The sequence below is a fragment of the Cryptotermes secundus genome, unplaced genomic scaffold (genome assembly GCF_002891405.2).
Source record: "Cryptotermes secundus unplaced genomic scaffold, Csec_1.0 scaffold407, whole genome shotgun sequence".
Classification (NCBI taxonomy): domain Eukaryota; kingdom Metazoa; phylum Arthropoda; class Insecta; order Blattodea; family Kalotermitidae; genus Cryptotermes; species Cryptotermes secundus.
The window spans coordinates 2,385,118-2,409,207 of NW_019741981.1; the positions used below are offsets into that span (position 1 = coordinate 2,385,118).

At 38.1% G+C, this 24,090-nt stretch overlaps 1 protein-coding gene across 6 annotated transcripts; it reads left to right on the forward strand.

Annotated features, from left to right (window-relative positions):
- Positions 1–1,694: 1,694 nt before the first annotated feature.
- LOC111872957 (pancreatic triacylglycerol lipase) lies at positions 1,695–23,812 on the forward strand. 6 transcript variants are annotated; one of them, XM_023867276.2, is made up of 9 exons: positions 1,695–2,091; positions 2,190–2,312; positions 8,005–8,303; positions 10,674–10,917; positions 12,812–13,045; positions 13,849–14,130; positions 17,558–17,678; positions 19,937–20,167; positions 22,603–23,812. In XM_023867276.2, exons 1-9 carry the CDS (start codon positions 1,983–1,985, stop codon positions 22,700–22,702), a joined length of 1,743 nt encoding a protein of 580 aa, XP_023723044.1. In that variant the 5' UTR covers positions 1,695–1,982; the 3' UTR covers positions 22,703–23,812. The 6 variants fall into 6 exon arrangements, with proteins under 6 accessions (XP_023723044.1, XP_023723045.1, XP_023723050.1 ...); XM_023867277.2 differs by having other exon boundaries at positions 17,558–17,672; XM_023867282.2 differs by lacking the exons at positions 1,695–2,091; positions 2,190–2,312 and adding an exon at positions 2,901–2,930.
- The last annotated feature ends 278 nt before the right edge of the window (positions 23,813–24,090 follow it).

The window sequence follows — 24,090 nt, forward strand, 5'->3', positions numbered from 1 at the left end:
GCTACAGCTCCAGCATTTCCCATGAGGGACTCAGAAAAATACGAAAGAAAATACCCTTGAATAAAAAAGCACAGTTACTACTCAATCGACCATGGCACTCACCGAAATGAACTATATTTAAAATCGGGATGGTATAATAAAAATACCCATAAACGATCTGCATCCATGTTGTAATTAGTGATGCTTGGTTCAGCAAAGAGCTTTATATACATTAAATCACGCCAGCAGACTCTTTCTGCCTAGCGAGACTAAATGAGATGCTAGGAACAGCAGAAAACATACGCGAACAATGCACCCCAGGTGGAAATGGAGACAATGTCCGGAACCGGAACTTCGACAATGCGTGGTCATCGCCATTAAACAGGATAAGGATAAGCGTTGAAGCAACACGAAATCGCCTATATATTAATACTTGTTAAGTATCAGGACATATTTAAAAGAAAACACATTTGTTTAATGCTACTTCCGTTAGTGTATTTGGCTCTTTACTTGTTCACTTCGCCACTACGCACAAATTCTCCTGAAGTCCCTACAGCTACGAACCCACGGACTCCATGACCTATATACAAGTACGCCTTCATGTCGTTGCTTTCAAGCAATGTAGAAACAGGAGTAGAAGAGTATAAGATTCACGAGTCACACAGACATGAATGCTGCTCCCGGAGGTGGGGAATGCTCCAACCCCTTCCATCTAGCTAAGTAAAAACGGATAGACTTACGTAACAGTCAATAGCGCGAAATTTCCACATACTCTGACAAAACTATCATGAGTGTCGTAAATCTTAAGACAGGTTTATTTACATGGCTGCATAACATTTATAGATTGCTGCCAATGAATAGTCACGATACGAACAAAAGTTCTGCAGAAAACACGTAATTTTCATTTAACGACAAAAGAACGGAAGGAAATTGTAAAATGTGGCTTTACGTGCACCTGCCTGGTTCATCTCTGATGTTTCACTGGACGTGTGTGTTAGTTTCAGATGAACCTTGTGTAGGTCTGAGAACTGCCGGTTTCAGATTTTTTATTTCACAAGGGAAGATAGATTTATTAACACAATATTGTTCCTGTGTGTGTTCTCCAATAATATTTAAATCATTTGACACCTTTCTCTAATCGTTACTGTAATTTTTATAAAGGTAAAGCTGTTCTTGTGCTTAACTAATTAAACATTACGCCAGGAAGGCGTATGGGGGGTGGATGTATAGATCCACGTTTTCTTGACCTGGGCACTAGCTGGAGGTGAGTAGTTAGCTGTACCCCCGGATAGGACGGCTCCAGAACCAGTCTGGACGACATGGAGAAGAGAAAATTCTTGATCCTATCAGGACTCGAACTCCGACCCCTCGGTCGTTCATCCCGTAGACAGTCGCTGTACCGACTGAGCTATCCCGGCTGCCACTGTAATTTTTATATAAATAATATTACTTCGATGCCTTAATTGTAATATTTTGAAACAAGTGGAACTATCAACTTTGAGCTGCGCGATTTTCGATCACGCTGTACAAATATCAGGGAAATGAGGTGTAAAAACTAGATTTAGGTCCATCCTGGAATTTCCGAAATGAGTTTTGGTAATTTTTTTTTCCACTGACATCGGGATCCTCACATGAGAGAGTTCGCTATCGAGGAGCTTCTTCTCCAGCCTCACATGTTAACTAGCTATCTTAGTTCTTCAGTGAGACAAAAGCAGTTACGTTGGTGGGCACTGCAACGACACATGCGGGACTGGATCCAATAGAAAGCTTTATCCGGTCTGTACGACACTACTTTCTAGCAACCGGGCGCAGTTGATACGACACAACACGGAACTTTTAAGTACGGGGAAGTGCCTGAAGATGACAACATGTGCCATGCCTATCTTGGAGAGCAGTTAAACGCGGAAGAAAGTGAAAACAACGCAGTTCTTTTGCAAAAATCTGTGGCTTGCTTGTCTATTCAACAAAGTGAGTCGAAGAGTATTTCAATTATAGTGTGAGTTATGGCGAATAGTATGCGTATTGGAGTTTCATGGTTCGTTATAATTGTTACTTTAACAGCTTTGAAATCTTTCAAAACCGAAGACGATGCTGTTCTCGCTGAACCAGGAGGTACTGCATTTATTTTAAATTCTGTATTATTGCTTGCGCGAATTGCAAGTGAAAGTGAATGGATAGAGTTGATTATCTTACTGTTATATTGTGTTCAGATGGAGCCGTGTTGACGCCTTCAAGGGGGAGGGGTGGTGGGATTCGAGCGAGAATTGAAAGGATCAACGCTAGAAGACAAGAACGGGAACAGGCACGGAAGGCGAGAAAAGAAGTTTGTTATGGTTCGTAACTAATGATTAAATTTATTTTTAAAACACTGCTTTCTGAAATCTTCAGTGCATTTTGAACAGTTCTGTTGAAAAAAAGCATGTGTACAGAAGCTTGTATTAAATGTATTCTTTTAATAACAAAGAATCATCATCTTCTTCTTCTTCTACGTCTATCATGTTCTACTCTTAGTAAACGATACAGAGAGGCGGTGATCTTCTTCTTCATAAGGCTCAATAGCTTCATTTCTTGAACACTTTGGCCTGCTCAACAATTTCCTTCCAACTGCTTCTGCCCCATGTGCGAGTTATCCAGTTACAAATTCCTAAGTCCTTTAGATCTTCCCTTACGTCATCTTTCCATCTGATCTTAGGTCGGCCTCTCTTTCTTACAGCCTGTGGCTGCCAATCATATATTCTTTTAACTGTTCGTCCAGCCTCCATCCTTGAGATGTGTCCAAGCCAACTTATTCTTTGGACTTTGATGAAGTTAACTGTGCTCCTTCCTTTTATTAGATTTCCTAGTTGGTCATTTGTTTTGATTCTCCAGGAGCCATCGTAGTTTCATGATGGCTCAAAGATCGACAAAAATCTACGTTTAATGGCTTCTTTAAGTGTCCAGGTTTCACAGGCGTAGGTTACTGTTGGTCGAATTACCATCTGGTATAATCTTAATTTAGCTGTTTTAGAAATAAGTTTACTTTTGAACAGTGTCAAATGTGCAGCATATGCTTTATTTCCAGTTGCTAACCTCTCTTTAATCTCTTGTTCAATTGTGTTATCTGAATTAACTATAGACCCTAAATATTTATAATGAGAGACTTGTTCTATGTTTACGTCACTGCACCGGAGATCTTGAATTATTTGAGGTTTGTTAGAAGAGTGTAGGAATTTCGTTTTTTGTTCGTTGACTAACAGCCCATACTTTTGCGAGGCTTTTTTAAACTCTTCAAAGGTGTTAATCAATGCTTGAAGTAGTGATCAGCCTTTGTTTTTACGCGACGTTCAGTTCAAGAATATGGGAATATCAAAGTGTCCGTTTCATTAATCATATTTCTATTATGCTTTCGATTAGCAAAAAAAAGGAAAACAAATACATACACAAAACTTGTTAGCTTCATTAAAGTGAAACACGTGATCACGAACAATCTTAAGGCATAGGCCTACACTTTTAATTCTATAGATGGAATAATGCGAATTAATAATTGGTAAATATTAACTAATTAATTCCATCCCTCAGATATGTTCTTGAGAAGGTAATAGTCACACACTTAGCCATGAATTAGCTGGCCCTATTTGGAACCCCCCTCTCCTCTCCTCTCCTCTCCAGCTAAATGGAGCCAGTCCACACCACCCCACCCTCTTTGTTTAAATTCCATTTTAATGTCTTTCCATCTGTGTTCGCCAACTTTCACCAGAATTGAACACTTTCGATCAATTTTAGCAACAATTTTTATTAAATACGCCATACAGATCCATTAATATAGAGCAAATAGTTTATTTGTAGACCTATACTCGACTAAACTGTTGACTTAATTGTGTATCCCTTTGCACAAATTTTTTATTTTCGAATTAAATATTGATAGAAGGCCGCGCCATAGCTCAGGCGGTTAGTCGCTGGCTTCCCACCGCGGCGGCCCGGGTTCAAACCCGGGTCTGGTCAAGTGGGATTTGTGGTGGATAAAGTGGCGCTGGGGTAGCTTTTCTCCGTGTACTTCGGTTTCCCCTGTCAATGTTCATTGCACCAGATTCTCCATCATCATAATCAACCGGGGCAGGTACAATAGGCCACTCAGTGGCCGCCGTGCCGAGTGGACCCAACTGGACTCCAACCACCACTGTGCGAATTAAAAAAAAATTAAGTTATACATCGATAGAAAATATATCCTGACAGTCATATTAAGTTTGCGGGTTATTTACATAACTGTTGCACTTTTCTTTAATGGCCTTGTTTTGTACTAACAAACGCGTCTTCCTATATTTCGACACGGTAAATGAAGAAAGAGCCGGTCACGGTAGCCGAGCGGTCTAAGGCGTGCACTGTCTTCGCTCACTCGGAAGCCGGGATCGTGGGTTCGTATCCCACTCAGTGCATGGATGTTTGTGTGCATTTTCCTGTGTTTGTGTACAGGTAGAGGCCTTGCGACGAGCTGATCACCCGCCCAAGGAATCCTACCCGAAAGTCTAAGATCTAGAAACACCGAAGTGAACGGAGAGGTTCATGGAGGTAGGCCTAGGCCCACTGGGGCTGTAGTGCCGGGGGGGGGGGAATAATTTGCTGCATATCACCAGTCAATAAATTTTAATCAACTGGCGTATTTACTTGGAACTTCAAAATCATGTCACTCNCAACCGCTAGAAGCAACGCTCAAACAGTAAGTTTCAATTAGAATGGCCAGTAAGTTTAGCCACGGTGTAGATAATAGACCTGTAACTTCATGTTCGTAGCTCTGCTGATGTTACAATGTTACTTGCACTGTGCTGTATTAATGACGTAGTGTAATTCTTGAATTGACGGAAGAACAGAAATTAGGCCTACTAAATCCTGGGAACAAAATTCTGAAGCTGGAGTAAAGAGAGACGAAATGAGACGAGAATGGAGCAGGAATCTTGTGACGTATAGTTCTGCAGCTTACTGCTTGTATTGCTACCACAGTCACAACCACAATTTCTGGTAGGTTAGGGTGGCCGTAAAAACAAGAGATGTTTGCAGAATTTTGGTGGTGAAGGTGACCTTGCAGGACCAAGAAGATTTGAATAAATATATTACAATGGTTATTAACTAAATTGTAAGTTTGTGAACTCAATTGCCACATGACAGGGCCCAGAAAAGTATTGTGAAATGTCCGGGGTTCCGTGACGGATAATAACGGGTTGTGGATTTATTGACACTTCTATTACAATTACAACCAATTATACCAGCACACAATCAATGTCTGTCTAAGACTCGCTGCATTCCTTACTGGACTACGAGTGTCTTCTCTTCCACTGTGACTGACTTGGCTCGGATTTAGGAATCGGTCACTTTCTCAGCTGCCCTTGTCCGTTGGTTAACACCCCGCAGCCGGACACTGAACTATTGAACTGCCTTCTCAGTTCTCTTAATGACTAACTTGAACGACGACTGTCTTACGAATGCCGAATGATTTAAATTTTTTTATGTTACGACCGACGAGCAGTCGGCCAGTCTGTCTTGGTGTCAAGCATCCACTGGGAGCTTAGGACCAAATTCTTATTTCTGTCAGTTGCGGGTTTATTGATGCGGGGCGCCCTCTTACGAGCGAATTCTCCTTTTGTAACTTCGAGGCGAACCGAAGATAGCTCACCATCTCCAACAGTCCCTCTGTTACTGCGTCTATTAGTTGCAGGGGGAAATGTGCTAATTTTGTGGCGAGCCCTTGTCTAGCAATGGACCATTCCGGCTTTCAGACGTCATGTCACAACACGTATTTTGATGTTAGTGATTAGGAGAGTTAATATAGGTAGGAATCGGCGCGCGGTAGCTTAGTTGATTGAGGCACTATGCTACAAGCTGGAAGGTCGCGGATTCGAGTCCCGATGAAGTGGAGTCTTTCAATTTATCTGTGATTCTAAGTCGTAATTTTTTTTTATTGCTAATGGGGTGGGACTAAGTCCCTTGTACTGCGACCACTTCTGGCCTATTGTACCAGCCCCAGATGATAGGTGAGGGTGACTGTGGAGCAATTGGTGGAATGAAGATTGACAGGGGAAACCGAAGTACTCGGAGAAAACCTGGCCCAGCGCCACTTTGTCCACCACAAATCCCACTTGACCAGCCCCCTGGATCGAACCCGGGCCGCCGCGGTGGGAAGTCAGCGACTAACCGCTTGAGCTATGGCGCGGCCATTCAAGTCGTAAGTGGTTGGTGCAACGGTTATGGTAAAACTGTCAGATTGGAGGAAGGGAGTGCTATATTGAAGGATAGGATGGCAGGCAGTGATACATAACTTATGGAAGCACGCTCCCGTGGGTCCTATTCGAAACGGCGAACCGAGCGGTAATTTATATCTTGCTCGCTTGATAGCCTCACTGTGTGACCATTTCATTGAACTTATTGCAGTTAGTTTTAAATAAGAGCAAAATATATTTGAGAAAGAGAGTTTAATATATTCTGGTAACCAACACTTTCGAAAGCAGGTCAATTAACAGAAAACATAAAATTTATAATACGAATGATTTGACCTTCAGTTTAGAATTGACGATAATTCCTATGCTTCGTTTGGCTGTTAGCTTACAACATGTTGCTTAGGTCAAGAGTAGTGAAAGCTCTTTAAAGCATATTTTTCTGTTGCTCAATTCTACCAAAGTGAAAGCGTCAAAGACCATTCCTGTAGAATAGCCATCATGAATAATATCCTGTAGTAGTATATCAACTTTTTACACCAATGATCTACAACTTGTAGCCCACATACTCCTAGTGTATTCGGGTAGTTTGTTTTAGTGGAAGATGTTTATTATTTTATCGTGTTATTGGTTTTAATATAATTTTAAATGCAAACTATTTGTCAAGATATTTATTCTTCCATTTGACTCCTGCAAAGGTTAGCAGTTTTTATCTTCTCTCTGATGTCCTGACTGCCTATGAGATTCATCCAGACCAGTGATCACTGAAGTTTATTTAAACCGGGGTAAAGGGACATGAGCGTGATGTTGAATGTAACCTTCATACAGTGCGCGTTAATAATGCAGATATTCTATTATTTTCCCCCGTAATGTCTTGTGAAGTGGAAACATGAATAAGTTGAAATAGCGAGGCAGTTTCCATGTGGTTTGTTACGAAGCTTTCAAGGGTAGATCCATCTCACAAGAACGTACAGCTTTTATCCGATGACACAAAATATTGGCCTGTAACATTGTGTAGATTTCCTTGAAGTGTGCACTTTTGTCGCACGTCAGTCATTCTAACTATAGCTGGTATTCAGTCCAGCCATTCAAGTAACAGAAATTGTCTACAGCCTTCCTACATCCGACTTTTATGCCTTCTGAAACATTTCCCTTAAAAATTGCAATGAACGAATAATCATTCTTCGTTTTTCACGAAGTACATGTAATGAACATATGAAATGTGGAGATGGTGTACATTCGTTGGGTATTTGATTTCCGGAATTATTTAGCAGATTTTGATGAAAAGCTGTAGAGTGAATTTCGTTTTAGTTCGTATTGGTCCAATATGATCCTTGCTTTGCATGCCCCTTAGATAGAATCGTTGAACACCAACAATAAAAAAGCAAGAATTACCTCTTAATATGACTTATGAATATCATTATAATCAGAATTGTTTTAAACATGTTGCTGTGTAAAACGCACAGTTGTCCCTTTCCTTAATTAAGCACCATGCCATGAAGACATACGGGGGAAGGACTGTATAGCTTCACTCGTGCTTAACCTCGGCACTAGAAGAAGGTGATTGGTCAGCTTCACGCTCTGACCTCTTTACTGCCATGGAAACAGTTCTCGATTCCTACAGAACAGAAGACAGCCCCAGAGTCGGTCTGGACGCTGCATAAAGTATCTTGCCTCTGTCTGTAGTCTAACCCTGATTCGTTGGTTGCCCAGCCCATAGCTTTGTCTCTATATAGATTGAGCTATCCTGGATTGCATGGTTTGATATGTCGTATATATAAACCGAAAGCACTACACGGAGAACCACTGTATCTTTACCACATACTGTATGTTATCATTCCAGATGATGTTGGATGTTTCACAGTACCAAGAAAGATTTCGCCACTTAAGAAGTTCCCTGAATCACCAGAAACTGTTGGCACAACATTTATGCTTTTCACTCGACAAAATGGGACCATCATAAACCATGCGGCAACATTAAATACTGATGATGTTCAGATTATTTCCAGTGGAGAAGGACAACGGTCCATACTATACTCAAATTTTGACACTCAGCGACCTGTCAAAATAATCATTCATGGGTTTAGGGGTAGTGGTAAAGACAGAGGGGCTCTTTTCGGTGTGGACGCATTCCTAAATATGGTGAGTAACATTGACGAGTTCTGTATCAATGTATTTTGATTTATGAGAAAATGAAATAAGGAAAGAAGGAAGGAAAGATAAATGGTCATAAGTGTGTAAGTTTGTAATGCATTTAATTCAGTTAATTTAGGTAATTTAAATGAAATTGTATTAATTTTAATTTTTTATAGTAATGTTCTTTTTAAATTATGTTTATTAATTAAAATTGTATTAATTTTTTATTTTATTATCTATATTAATTGACTAATATATGCGATTTTAATTATGTAACTCATGTAATTTATTACATCTATCTGGACACATCTATTATCCAAGAGACTATTTCCACATCCCAGGTTTTTTACCTGTATGGATATATAGAAAATAAAGGAAGTGAATGAATGAATGAACGAATGAGATCACTGAAAACTGACATACATATGTTAATGCATGATATAAATCTTCCATACAGTCATAATCACATTTTTATGTCCCCGGATTAAATTGGTGTAGAATAGGGAGTCTTCTACCTCCACGTGTTTCGTTTTCTGAAATGTACTTGGCAGATCTTGACATAATTCACATTGTTTTTTTACACCAAATGTTGCTGAAAAAATTGAATTTGGGTCCACTCACATCTGATACAATGACAATTTCACATGAAGCTCAAATAAAAATTAATCAGTTACCTAAAAGACAACCAATCATACAGAGACCTATACAAAATGTAAAATGTATATTAATGTTGTTTGCATTATTGTGGATTATGTGATAACGTTTGGGCTTCTAATGATGGACATCTATCAACCGGGATCCACACTACACAAGTATACAGAAGAACACACAGCCTATGTTACATAAATCAATAAAATTCTGCACAGCCAACACTATGAATCATTACAGAGGCCATTACTACATCATCCTTCAATCAACTATACATTACATTTTAACGTACTTCAAGATGCTTTAACTTTTTAGTCTTAATATTCACAACTACCACAAGTTCCTTCACTGCTTATGGACAATTAAAACATATGTCAAGAGCTTGTTTTATATTGTTCCTTGTAGGAGGTAAATGTGACTGATATTGTGAGTTATAGATTTCATTGGCTGGATTTATTAGGCATCTGTATTACAATTTCACTTAATTACAACAGTTTACATATTTGATTCTTTCTGCATAACAAATCTCTCACTGTTATCTTGATCTTGCACTAGCCTCTGTAACATTCTCTTCTTTATCCTTCTGTACTCTTCTGTCATATTTTGTTCCCTTCTGGTCAGTTATCTCCCTGAGGTAGGTTCTAGTCGAACCATATGGAGCTCACCTCCTTGAAGTGTTCTCTTTTTGTGTCTCCGATGTAACTGCCTCTTTCTATATCCGTTGCCTAGGAGATGTTTTCAGTAGTTCATCTCTTGTCGTGATTATTGAGACCTTTGCTACTAAGTAACCGAAGTTCTATTGTTGATTGTGTTACACAGGGTTTTCTGGTTCCTTATCTTAATTCTTTGAGCAACCAGTCACAATATGTTAGGTTACCTCCTGATGGTCGCCACTAGTGGCTGAAACATATAAGGCAAAAAGATTTTACTTATTTAATAACTAAATTAGTTACAATTGATGGATTTCTATAGCTTTATATGTGAGATCTCATTATAATCTATAAAATTTGTTTTAAATATTTTTTGATACTGACAAAATATAAGAAAAAAACATGTTTTCATTCAGGAGTATGATTAGTTTAGCAATAGATTTATATGCAGTATATGAACATAAAGTCCAATAAGCAAAAATGATCAAAATTTTATGACTATGATATACTAATACTATTACTGACTTCTTTGACATCCATCATTCTATTTTTATTTAAAACGACGTTTCAGAGACTGGTCTCTGCCTTTATCCTCAAATAAAAAGCCTATTCATTTGGCCTCTACTGCCTCTGCCACTATTCTCGGCTAGAAAGCCTGCTCATTTGGGCTCAAGTGAGTAGACTTTTTGCCTTGCAACAGAGGGAGATTTCAGGTTCCAAAATGTTGTTTTAAATGAAAGTAGGACAATGGGTAATTTCCAAAAAGTTAATAGTTGTAAAGAATGCATTTGAAAAATGTGTTTATGCCATTGGATATACTCTTTTTACTCCCTGTGCTGCTTCTATCAGTGTCAATAAAATCACAACTTGATTTAACTGATGAAGGCTCAAGCTGTAGTAATTCTCTGACTTATATTCACGAGGTAATAAGTTTGATTATCAGCCAAGGCATTATCTGTCATGACCTAAGTTTTCACAGTTCTCCTGTCCTCCAGACAATTTCTGGGATAGTACCTTAAGTTACAGACAAATAAATGAAATAGCAAATCTGTTACCTACAAGCTCCCTTTGTTTCTAGGGTGATGTGAATGTGATAGCAGTAGACTGGGAGAAAGGTGCCTCTGGACCTTCTTACTCCCAGGCAGTGGCGAACACAGAACTGGTGGGGAGACAGACAGGCTTGCTTCTTATTGATATGATGACCTTAGGGGTGAGACCCTCTGATATCCATATTGTTGGCTTCAGCCTTGGAGCCCACATAGCAGCTTGTGCATCCCACATTTTACTTACCCGCTTGCAAGTGAAAGTTGGCAGGATTACTGGTAAGTTCCTCAAAGTTTGTATGATCTGAAGCCCATTCCAAAATTCAGAAGTTAAATTGCTCTTTCCATCTACTCCTTTGTCTTCCTTGTTATATTTTCTTTCCATCTCTAGAATATCTTCTTAAATTTGAGACTCCCCTCTTCCTAAACTCTCTCTCCATGCTGTCACAAATTTGATTCATAATTTCTAATGTTGTCAATTATGTTTGAAGTTTATAGGTTGCTTCCTGTTTATTTATGTTGTAGTCTTTTTTCAGAGCTACTTCCAATTATGATCTAAGAATTTTCACACATATAGTTTCCATTCTTTCTTACTGCTTCATATTACATAAAAGATCTATCAATTTGGAAACCTAAACACCATCTGTCACTTGAAGGAAAGGTTTTTATCAAGCACTCTGTAAATATTTTCGAGATAAAAATCAGTGATGATACAATACATGATTTAGGAATTCAGAATAGAATAAATCTGGAACAATGTGCTATCTCAGCAATGAATAGTCAATTATGGGACAAAGAATCCATTTGCACAACTAATACAAATACTGTAATATATTGTTTGGAAATAAAGCATTTAAAGGACAAAAAATAAAAGAATTACTGGAAGTAGAAATGGATATTTAGAGACAATCAACAAGAATATCGAGGAAATATGCCAATAAAAATTATGTAATCATGGAACATATGTACTTATAAAACAAAATTCTGGATTATGTAAAAGAAAACAATTTATATGGTGTGGACATGTCCAAAGAATTGCAAATAACAGATGGCCCAACATAAGTTCTTTTGTGTATACACCAAGAAATGAAGAATAAGAGAAGTCTGATGGTTAGATACAGGGAAAGAATCTGTGATACAGTGACAGAGAATAGATCCATAGGAAAATTAATGGAAAGAGAAAAGTGGTGATTGGGAAGCCAAAGATGCCAATGACGTTAATACTTGTATATTGTACATATAAAGGTAAAGGTAAAGTTGTCCCTATGCATAACTATTTAAGCACTACACCATGAAGACATATAAGGGAGTGAAAAATTAAATCCGTGTATTCTTTACCTCAGCACTGGTTGGATCTTAATGTTCAGCTTTATGCTCTGACTGCTTTATCCCCAGGGAAGAGCCTTCGGTATCCATTGGATAAGAGTCTGAATGGTCCCCTAAACGGTTTGGGAGATATGGAGAGGAGAAAAATCTTGCCCATACCAGGACTTGAACTCCAAAATTTCAGCTGCCCAGACCGTAGCCAGTCACTATACCAACTGTGCTATTCCAGCTTCCGATACACAAAAACATGTACAGCACATTACACATACACATTTCACTTCTAAATTATAAATTTAGTTTAGATGTGTTATTATATAACCTTCAGCCTGTTAAATACCTAATTGTTTAGTTCTTCAGAATTACTGGGTTTTCAGACTTCGTACATCACCTGGTATTCTATAGTTACATTGTGGGTTTCTGGATTGTGATACCATGTAGCCTTGTAAACGGATACCAAAGTCTTGGAGGATCTTTCTGCCTCCATCTTCGGGGATCTTCATTGCTATCTGTCTAAAAGGCTGTATGGCGTCACACATGGAAAACCATTATCTAAATAACCACCGCCATGGAAAACTCCAATGTCTTATCCCAAGAGAAATTACAAAAACGGAGAAACATCACTATTGATTAAATCAATATAGCAGACCAGTGTGGAAGTGAAAGTTACATGTTTAGGCCTGGAATGAAAGGAACCTAAGAGGAACACTAGGTATACATTTATATAGAAAAACTTACCAACAAACAAACTGTTTCAAAGAAGTTAGAAAATTATAAGCTTTCACATTAGTTAATTGTGCAGTGGTCTTTCCATATTCATCATATTCTTTCGTTTTTTTTCTGTTCAAAGGTTTGGATCCAGCATCTCCCATTTTCAGATCCAAATTCGTTGTGGAACCCGAACGCAAACTTGACAAAAATGATGCAGAATTTGTAGATGTAATTCATACTGATGGGAGCCCATTCTGGACTGATGGATTTGGGTTGCTTCAACCACTTGGTCATGTTGACTTTTTTCCTAATGGTGGGCGAGAACAACCAGGATGCAGTGATGGAAGAGCTTCTGTTGTGGTCAGCCATTTTGGTGAGACATGCAGAAGTGGATCATTTAACTGGAACAAAAACTAAGGACAGTAACTTGGATGAGATAAAATTATGTACATACCGGTGGTCACTAAGAAAATATAAGGATTAACTTAGCTATGGTCTAGATATCCAGTTTTATCCCAGTCACTCCAAATAGACATCATGATAGTAGATAAATTAGGCTGAAAGAGCCATCTTACAGATCTATTCTACTAGATATATAGGCTCATATCACACAAGATATGAGATAAAATCAGAAAATTAAACCACTTTTAATTTGCATACTTAATGGGAGTATGAAACATGTTCCCCTCCTTTAAGGAAGGAACATAAAATATAAAATTTTGAAAACAGATGGCTCTGGAAAATATATGGGCCTGAGAAGGATGAAAAAATTATAATTTAGGATATTATAGTTGAAAGAACTTCATGATTTACACAGGTCCCACATATAGCAAAATCTATTGAAGGTTACAGTGGATAGACATGTAGCCAGAATGGGAATACAGAAAATGATTACAGAATATTTGTGAAGAAACAGCTCAGTAAACTTCTACTTGAGATACTGAGAAGGTTATTAAGGTAAGATTAAGATGGTTCCTGGGAAAAGAGATCGTGAGGATGGGAGTTGATGGAACTGGATCAAGATCATGTCTAATGACAGTGATGAACATTCAGATTCTGCTACAGGAGTGTTAGTTTAATTACATGACACCAAATATGTTTTATAGTGTTTTTAATAAGATAATTTTCAGTCTTTTCATTATCAATACCAAATGTTAAGCTTTTGGATTGTTGCAGAAGGATCTCTGGATATTGATATAGCTTGCAGTCATGTACGGGCATGGAGATTCTTTGTAGAGAGTCTCAGCCAACGACCTGGAGGTTGTCAATTTATGGCATACCCATGTCATGGTGGACTACCAAGCTTTCTGCAAGGGAACTGCTATTCCACCTTACAGAAATGTGCAAGAGAAAATGGGCCTTCTGCAGAGCCATGTGGGATGATGGGTATCAATGCAGATAAGTCAAGAGGAAGAGGAGCTTTATATTTGGTCACAAGAGATTCCAGCCCTTTCTGTGGTAAGATTACCTGGATCTGCTCGTACCATTATTAAATATCATCCTCATTTGTAATAGATAAGTTCCGAATCATGAACTGTTTGCATTAATGTTGAAATGTGTACTAGTATGTGGTATATGAATACAATATGTAGAGAAGTAACTGATGATAACAGTTTCCTTTCTATAGGTTTGCCAGAACCCAAATTTTATAGATTTATAGGTGCTGCAGGTATCACAGTTTCAAACATCTTAATTCTAAGAAAACAGTATTAAAAATTAATAATATATCGTGACATGTCAATATATTGCCAGGCAATGGCTCAATAAACACTCTGCGATATGTGCACATAACAATAGGATGGATGTTTATAGCTTGTTGCTAGGCAAGAGTCAGTATGCCAATGGAATGTCAAGATAGCCATCACGTGACTTGTTTTCTGTGTGGTCTGTGCTATGCAACAACAGAACTATGTTTACTGCATTGTCCATGCCGTGGCTTTATACTCAAGTCTGCTTGCAGCTAAGGATAGTCCAGGAGGGTTCAGCAGTTGAAAGTGCAAGGATGAGATTGGATCATGTCCTTAGTGAATTGTGAAGATTAATTGAGTGCAGATTAGGACAGAGGAGTACAAAGTGATTGAAGGCGAAATAACAAGAAGACTTCATAGTGATTTGAAGTGATAGTTTCTGTGTTGAGATCCATTGTCAGGAGACGACTAGTGAAGATGGAGAATCATAGTGTAAGTGCAATGGCGAACTGAAAGTGTGTAGAATAACATTGGCATTATAATTGAGTGTGATTAAGAGAACTTGTAACAGAAGTGCTAATTAATATAATCATCTGAACTGGAACCTGTTATTTTTATCATGTGAACTACACTACACATGACAATACATATTGAATTAAGTGACCTATGTATAGGAACCTCTTTCAAATAAATTTTAATGATGATACTGTCATAAAATCAGATCAGATAGTGGCATTTTCTTTGAGTCAGGTATACTGAGAATACAATAATGGCACATATTTATAACATATTGTGTGTGACATAAGGGAGAAGATGTTAAAGGGATGTCCCACTTTCTCATACATTACAGAGTTGTTACATAAATTTAAAACATATTGAAGTGTAGATAAAATATGTGCATAGATTGAAATTTTATTCCAACAAAATTGCATTAAACTTAATATTATTTTAGCAGCCTGTCCTAAAATATGCTAACCAAATTAAGTTTTACTCTGTATTTGGCAAATATATAAGTACGAGTACACTGTAAGCACAGACAAATTAAATCTTTTATATTCTAGCTTTAGCCAAGTTGGACGCCCATCAGCAAAGGGTGGAAGACAGTATGAACGCCTGGCGAAAAGAGATGATGGCCTGCCAAGAAGTGATGGAGGCCTGTCTGAAGAGTAATAGGCTAACTCCAGTGGAGGTGAAATTTGTGGCAGAGCATCAGGAAGTCCCTAAGAAAGAGGTCGTAGTGGAAAATACTGGAGCACTGGAGGACCAATATGGGGACTGGCATCTAGCTGTAGGGTACCCCGACAGCTGAAAACATGGACCCGGGGAGATGGTGGGTCCTGGAAGAAGTTAGTCACAATCCGCATATGGATAACTCACCGTGCCCTTCCTGCATGGTGTAAGGGACACAGTCATAAAGGACAGACGGTCAAGAAGAGATGACAGAAAAATCACACCAAGGATGATATTGTACATGGAACCCCTACAGGATGGACGTTTGAGAACAGATGTCGGTCGTGATCTAAATGCAACAATCACATAATGGATCGAGGCCTGAGATGGGAGCTGTGTCTGAGAAGGAAGGAGATATTTTATGAGGCCCTTGGACAAATTACTTGAATGGAGGCCGTCAAGTTAGCAGCCAAGTCTTCCTTGAGGAATCGAAAATGAGTGTAAAGACATTGTGGAGGAGCCTGCCATCGCCCAAGCAAAAGAACAACTGCTATTAGCTTAAGGGCCAGAGATGTAGGAGCATCAATCACTCTTGGAAATTTTTCCCCTCACCGACTGCAAAAAGAAGACCATGATGGCACAAATGGACTGACTCAGACCTTACCAGAGAACTGCTGGGGATGAGCGACCTTAAGGAGGGGGCAGTTGGAGCAGTTGGAGAGTAAACACTGTAAGAACCAAGCCACGAGGAAGGAAGGCGAGGGCTATCACAGATGTCACAAGCACAGCCCTTGGAAAAGAAGAAATGGCGGTACACATGTAGACTATTCCTGAAGAATGGCCTGCAGAAGGGAGCAATGTGATATGTAGACTCATTACTAGGTAATGGCTGCGAAATAAGCAGCTATAAAACAGCCACTGGTAGGTAATGGCCGCAAGAGAAATGCGCACAATGATGGAGAAACTGTTGGAGGCGGTATTTTCTGTGCAGGTTATGCAGTGCCTGCAAAACAGAGTTCTCTGCACCACTGGAAATTTTCCAAGGTGCACATTGGTTCACGATTTACACATGGCTTTCAAACTTCCATACATATATGAAAATATAACAAAATTATGCAAGCAACAAGCAGAAGTCATACAAAATCATGAAAATGCAAATGTTCACAACATTGGACAAGGCATCCCTGGCACAGGAAATATAAAAGGCCTAAATTTTGCGGCAGTCAAGCATATGACCATTCAAGTGACTAGACTGCTGTTGCAGCAGGAGCTACTAATGATTGGGCATGATCTGCTGTGCTGAGCCTGGACTGTCAGAGGCCTTGTATATGCTGCATATACATACATTTAATAACATGTAAAATGTAAATTGTACATACTGATAACAGACTTATTACTTGCTGATTGTGACTCTGGCAAAGGATAGACCTGTCCTCTCATCAGAGAGAGTGCCCCCTATCAACAAATGTGCAATTGTCTGACAGTAATAAAAATCTGGTCTTGAGCCCCAGATGGGTCATTTATTCCAAGACAGACTGGCCGACTGACTGTCGGTCATAACATAACTTTGACTTTGACTTTGGCTGTGAGAGGAGTCTTGAGACAGCAGTGACAAGAGTAGGAGGTTGGTGTGAGATGGCCACCAGCCTGGGAGCTAGTCAGTTGGAGCAATGAGTGAGTTGTGGGACAGTCACCAGCCGGGAAGAACTTGAGCATGAAAAGAGAGGATCTGTCACCAGGCAAGGTGAAGACACAGCAGACTGAAAAAATTTAGTACATGCTATATTGAACTACAGAGTGTGTGAATTAGTGATAGTTCCCTAGTTACTTGTAGTTACGATCTGTAAGGGTTCAATAAATCCATTTATCAATCCAATCCCATCTATAGTCACACTCAGTCATGTGACATTATCACATATGCTTTTAAAAACGAAATGTACTGTTATTCACAAATGTATTATAAATCGCAGTAACCATGGTATAGAGTCCGTATGAATACTCAACTTCTCACTCATTTTGTTTCCTAGGTGACCAACTCCGTGCTACTGTGATGGTTTCAGAGAAGACTCAAAATACTCGAGGAATTCTTCACATGGTGTTGACTCACGGAAACACTTCTACAAATTTCAGGATACACTGCGAGTACAGGCAATTATTGAAATCATTTAGTGTAGTTAATCGGGAAATATTCATTATATTATTTTAACTGTGCTTTTTATCTGCCTATTGCATAGCAATGTATGTACTCATTGGAATATCGTACATTGTACTCCTTCTGCCCTTCTCATAATGCTAATACAGAGTGTCCCAGGAAGAAAGGACAGTATCCTGGGAGGTAATTGTATTGGTCATTCTGAGGAAGAAAGTGTATATGTACATGTGTCCTATTCTGGGTGGTTTCCAAAATAGAGTTATTTCACTATACAGTTCCAAAGTTGTTGATAAGAATGAAATATTACATACTGTTTCTAATACCAGAATGTTTTGTTCAAGTGACAAAGTTGGTACAGTTTACCTTGTACAATACATTTCTAAAAATTCCACCATCAGCATCAATACAATTTGCAGCTCATGTAGGGACATGGTCTGTTGCTCATCTGAGAGCATCTTGATGTTCCCTAGCATGGGCAATAACATTCATTATGTGATCAAGCAGTTTGTCTCGTGTATCCAATTTTCTTCTGTACACTTTACTCTTCAATCAACTGTATAAAAAATAATCTAATGGGGGTATATCTGGAGATCTTGGTGTCCAGTTAATGAAACTGAGATGACCAATCCACTGATTAGAGAAAGTGTCATTGAGGTGTTGCATCATAAGTCTGGTATATTGAGAAGGAGCATCATTATACTGAAAGTAAATAGCAATCTGTGTAACCAAAAGAACATCCTCTAGTTGTTCTGGTAATCCATTTTGCAGAGAGTCTATATAGTTATGTCCTGTCATATGATCGTCTAATATAACGAGATCAATCAACGTTTTATTGATTATACCACACCACACATTGATAGAGAAACGACATTGAATGTTTCCATAATACCAAGTAGTTTGTCACGAGACCATCGATGCGAGCTACATATGTTGTTGAGTCTCTTACAGCTGAAAGTAGCGTCATCAGTGAACAGTATTAATGGAAGCAATTGCCAATTAGTATGTAACCAACGAAAAATACTAGACACATGGCACGGTCTCCTGGGTGTAGATTTTGCACACACTATGGGTGAAATGGATACAGGTTGTCATCATGCAATATTCGCAATACACCTGTTCATGAAACACCAAGACATGTAGCAAAGTATTTGTGTGCTAGTAGTAGGGCTGCACTATACCATTTCAAGAATGTTTTCCTGTTCCTCCCTGTATTGTTGATGTGCTCGTTCAAATGAAACATGAGCACTGGGGAAGCATACCACATTCATGCAATGTATTGAAGACTTTGAGAAACACTCTATGATCTGGAATTCTGTACATAGGAGACTGTTGATGGTATTCTTCAACAGCAGCAGTGGCACTAGCATCACAGAACCCATAAATGTACAACATATCAGCATATTCAGCAGTTGTGAAGATGTGCAGCATTTTTCTCAACACCCCTACCAGAACACTATCAACAGTCACAATGGCCAACTGACGCTTCACACCAATTCACGTGTTTCAGACAGTGGCTCAGTATTGTAACGTCAGAAACTACCGCCATGTCCCTCAACTAGACCCCCCCCTTCATTCCTTTCCCCCCTCTCCACCTGCCCTACGCTTGCGCCCTTCATCCTTTCACCAGGGACTAGGAGGCTCGTCTGAACACTGCAAGGGGATTCTGCTGCACGCCGTGGAAGAGTCTGGTGCTTGTCTCGTCCCCAAATTATTTCTTGAACTTTTTGGTTTGCTAAATTAACGACGAAGTGGTGGACGCTTTTACGTTGTGCCGTCCTCATCTGGGACAGTTTGTATTTTTATTTCACTCAACCAATTATATTATTATATTATTATATTTATTTGGTGTGTGTATTGTTTAAAATATTTTCCTACCCCAAACCACTTTTTGGTCCTGGGCATTGGTATGTTTCAGTTTGGCAGAAGGGAAGAATTATATTTGGTGCCAAATCCAAACTACTATACAGTGAAATAGTTCTAGCTCATAAACCTTTAGGAATAAGACACGTACATATATGATTTCTTTGCTCAGAATGACTGATACAATGACCTCCCAGAATATTGACCTTTCCTCCTTTGATGCCCTGTATATGAGATCCTTGTCACTGTGCACTCTATAATTGCTAATGTTTGTTGGCCTTTGTTTTTCTATTTGTTTGTTTGTATCATCAAATACTGCATATAAAAACTAGTTTAAGTCTCTCCTAGTGTGCTACATTACTTGTTAGCAATACAAAACCACAAATGTTACCAGGTTCTTGGATGTGGTACGAGGGGGTCGCAAGATGTTGGGTTTGGCAGCTGCAGAGTATGGAACACTTAAACCTGACATCACTCCAACAGTGCAGGCAACACTCGGCTACCAGTCTCTTAGCTTCCAAGCCATAACTACCACAGCACCAAACACAGAGCAAGATGATGTAACTCCTATCTCTCCAAAAATATATCTGGACCAAGTGTCAATTGCAGATGCTTATGGAAACAGGTATAAACTCTATCTTAATACTTGTTTTCAGCAATTACTAACATAAAAGATGGTGCCTGTTCAGGTCTGGTATAATGGTACAGATGCTGGCCTGGAACAATTACAGTTACCTTTTTTTTTTATTTGCTTAGTGGGGGGTAGAGTCCAACTGGGTCCACTCAGCACAGTAGCCGCTGATTGGCCTATTGTAGCCTGCCCCGCGTGATTATGATGATGGAGAATTTGGTGGAATGAAGATTGGCAGGGGAAACCGAAGTACTCGGAGAAAACCCGCCCTAGCATCACTTTGTGCACCACAAATCCAACTTGACCAGACCCAGGATCGAACCCAGGCCGCCACGGGTGGAAGCCAGTGATTAACTGCTTGAGCTATGGCGTGGCCTCATAGTTACCATAGTTCCTTTTTCTTACAGTTCAGTTATACAGGATTATGTCTATTGTATGAGATGATATGTATTTAACAAGACAAATTAATGTGTGTAGAAACCATTTCATACAATTCTTATGACTTTTACTAGTCTAGGATATTCTTTGAGCACTCTGTAACAGAGGTGTGCAGACAGCAAATTTAAAAACTGTTAATGATCTTAGAATATGTTTATGATGATTAAAATTAAAGTTTAGATATGAAGTAAAGTTAATTTTGTAACCTGCTCTTGATCAATAATTTTCCTGAAATTTTATAATTACTGCCCCACCTGAAATTCATCATTCAACATAAATTGTGGTATGTACCGTATTTACGCATGTATAGGCCGCACATTTTTTGCCAGAAATTCAAGAGGAAAACTGGGGTGCGGCTTATATTCGAAATATTCGAAATCACACTTCATTTTTAAAAAAATATATTCATAATTAGTATTATTACGTGTATTACGCACGTATCGCAAAAGTTTATTTTCAAGTTCTGGAAATTTAGCTTTCTTTCCGCGGAAAGATTGTAGATTTTGTGACGTTTTTTCAAGGGCATCTTTCGTTAGTATCCATCTTCGCACATTTTTTTCGTCAACGTCGAATTTTCTCCATGCTGCTCGATTTCCGTGTTCTTGTGCGTAACGCACCACTTGAAGTTTAAATTTAGACGTATAACCTGCTCTTACTCGACCCATGTTTCACTCAGAACTAACCAGGCAAGTCAAGTAAAGGCGAAAAGGTTATAACTCTCCCCCGCAATGCCTTTGTTCCGAGCAGTACCGTTATTTTCGCTAGTTGCGAACTTAGGAATGTTAAACGTTGCCAAATTTCGGAATAATTTCTACTCCTGAAATAATATTCCAAGAAAATTATTTTTTCTATAATTTCTGTCTGAAAATTGTGCTGCGGCCTATACACGCGTAAATACGGTATTATGCTGTATATAAACAATTAGGAATTATGATTAAGCTGAATGGGAAATTCATCTCAGAGAGCTAAAATTCCAAAAATTATCATGTTATATACAGTATACAGATTCTGATAACTTGTAATGTTAGAATTATGGTTTAGAACCTTCTGAATCTGAGATGATTTTACAACTCCAATGATCCAGATGGTTATGTTTGGGAGCTTATGCTTATTGGTCAGTTGCAGCAGAAGAGAGAAGCTAAAAATGGCCCACAGTAGGCTTAGGAGACACAAAACTGTAATGAAGGTAGGAAGAGATCTCCTGAGCCTCCAAATTAGGTATTACGAAATGGGCCATTAACTTCTATGCACAAAATAAAATACATATCATTACCAAAGAACTGCTTAATAAAATTTACTTTTGGAATGTATGTGGTACTGTTGAAGCAGAATTAAAAGTCGAGATTAATTTTAAATATATAAACTTCCATGATCACTAGGTAAAAAATATTTGGTACAATATTTGTAAAATTTAGTGAGGATATTGTTTTCTATGTAAGCTTTTCTTTAATATGCAGAATTTCTGTATTGAAAGCAACCTTCAATGCCTGAACTGATCATTAAGATCTATGTTCTTCCAGTAACGTGAGAGACTAAGTTTTGCACCTGTACAAAACTAGAAGCAAATTTATAGTTTTATACATATTAATCTTATGTTTTTAGGCAAGAGTAAAAAAAAACAAAGGTCTATATTGAATGGTACCAAACATTACCCATATTTAATCTGCTCTTAATTTTCAAATGAATGTAATTTTTTATTTATTACTACAAGATTCCTCTAATCTGAATAATATAAAATTTTTCTGCTTCATGTCATATATATAAATAAATCTTCCCAGGCTTGGTGGACAAGGAAAAGAAGTGAAGAAGTTTCAAGTTTCAAGTTCGTTGCTAGTTCCTGTCTCAAATCAAATTAAATCTGCTGAATAAATTAAATTTTAGTAAACAATTTAATTCTTGCAATCAAATATGCAGTTGAATTTATTTTGTTTTCATATTCCAGAATACATATTTATATTGGGTGAGATTATTAATTATTATTTTCTTTTCAGCTGGAATTACTGTGGAAAGGACACACTTCTTGAAGACAAGAATCTCACTTACATTGATGAAGTCACCATCACCTTAAAAATGTCTTCATGTTCTCCATAATGTCATTGCTTCCATTAAATAATATCTTTTTAAAACTGATAATATTATGCCTCCTACTCTGAACAACACTTCCTTGACTACTACTATTACTGTTATAATACATCTTGTGAACTGGCTGCCGTTTTGTATGGGACATAAAAAGGGCACATGACACATTTAAGCAATATAACACTGGTATCTTATACAAGTCAAAATAAACATATAATAGTGTGGAAGTAGAGACAGATTAAATTATGTGGTTTAAAGGAGACACACTGAAAATGCATTAATGATTACAATAAACATAATGGTAGTAACAATGTTATTCATTAAATCCTTTTGCACAGAGTTATTCATTTTTCACTCTGTTTCTTTCCATCTCTTGTCTGGTTACTAAGCCATCAAGCAATCTGAATGCAGTTGGCCCCAACAGATGAGTCCACCACTGTTCAATGCTCAGGAACCACTGAGTTTTGAAAGTGGTCACTGTGATGCTCTAAGCAGGTAAATTATGTAAAGTTGATCATCTATAGTATTTTTTTAATGAATGGTAGTGGATAAAAGCTTGATTGACTGACTGATAGATAGATATAAAGATTCTTAGAGTGATAGGCAGAGTTGGACAGATAGATAGATGACCATATTTTCAAGTCACGAACAGAAGAAAATCCAGTTTCACATAAATATAATGTCACAGAAGAAGCAATACCTCCATTGCTTTGTATGATAAAATTAGATGGTCATTTTCACAAGCAACATTAAATTTCTAGGTTTAATAATAGTTGATACATTGACTTGGAATTTGCACACAGATAAGCTTATGAAGGGATTAACCAGAGTGTGTTATATTATTAGAGCAGTTAAACCCTATATGTCCTCTATTTCATTAACAATGATCTATTATTTTTATTTCATTCTGTTTTAGCTTATGGTATTTATTTTGGGGTTTATCATCTAGCAGCGATAAACTCCTTAAGCTGCAAAAAAGAGTTGTACGTATAATGACAGGTCATGGAAATAGGACTTCATGTAGGGCTCTTTTTAAAAAATTGGAAATATTGCCACTGAAATCACAATATATTTTTTCTATTCTATTATTTGTTGTAAAGAATAAAAAACTTTTTATTACAAATTATGATAGTCATACTAATGAACACCATATATGAAAGTGGAGAGTGGCCCAAGGACTTTACAGAAGTTACAATGATTGCCTTAAAGAAAAAGACAAAAACTGCAAAATGCAGTGACCATTGCACAATAAGCCTTATTGCACATACAGCAAAGATAATAGCAAAGACACTTAAAAGAAGAATTGAAAGGAAAATAGAGGATATACTTGGAGAAGATCAGTTTGGATTTAGAAGAGGAAAAGGAACCAGGGATGCAATTGGGATGATGAGAATTATAGC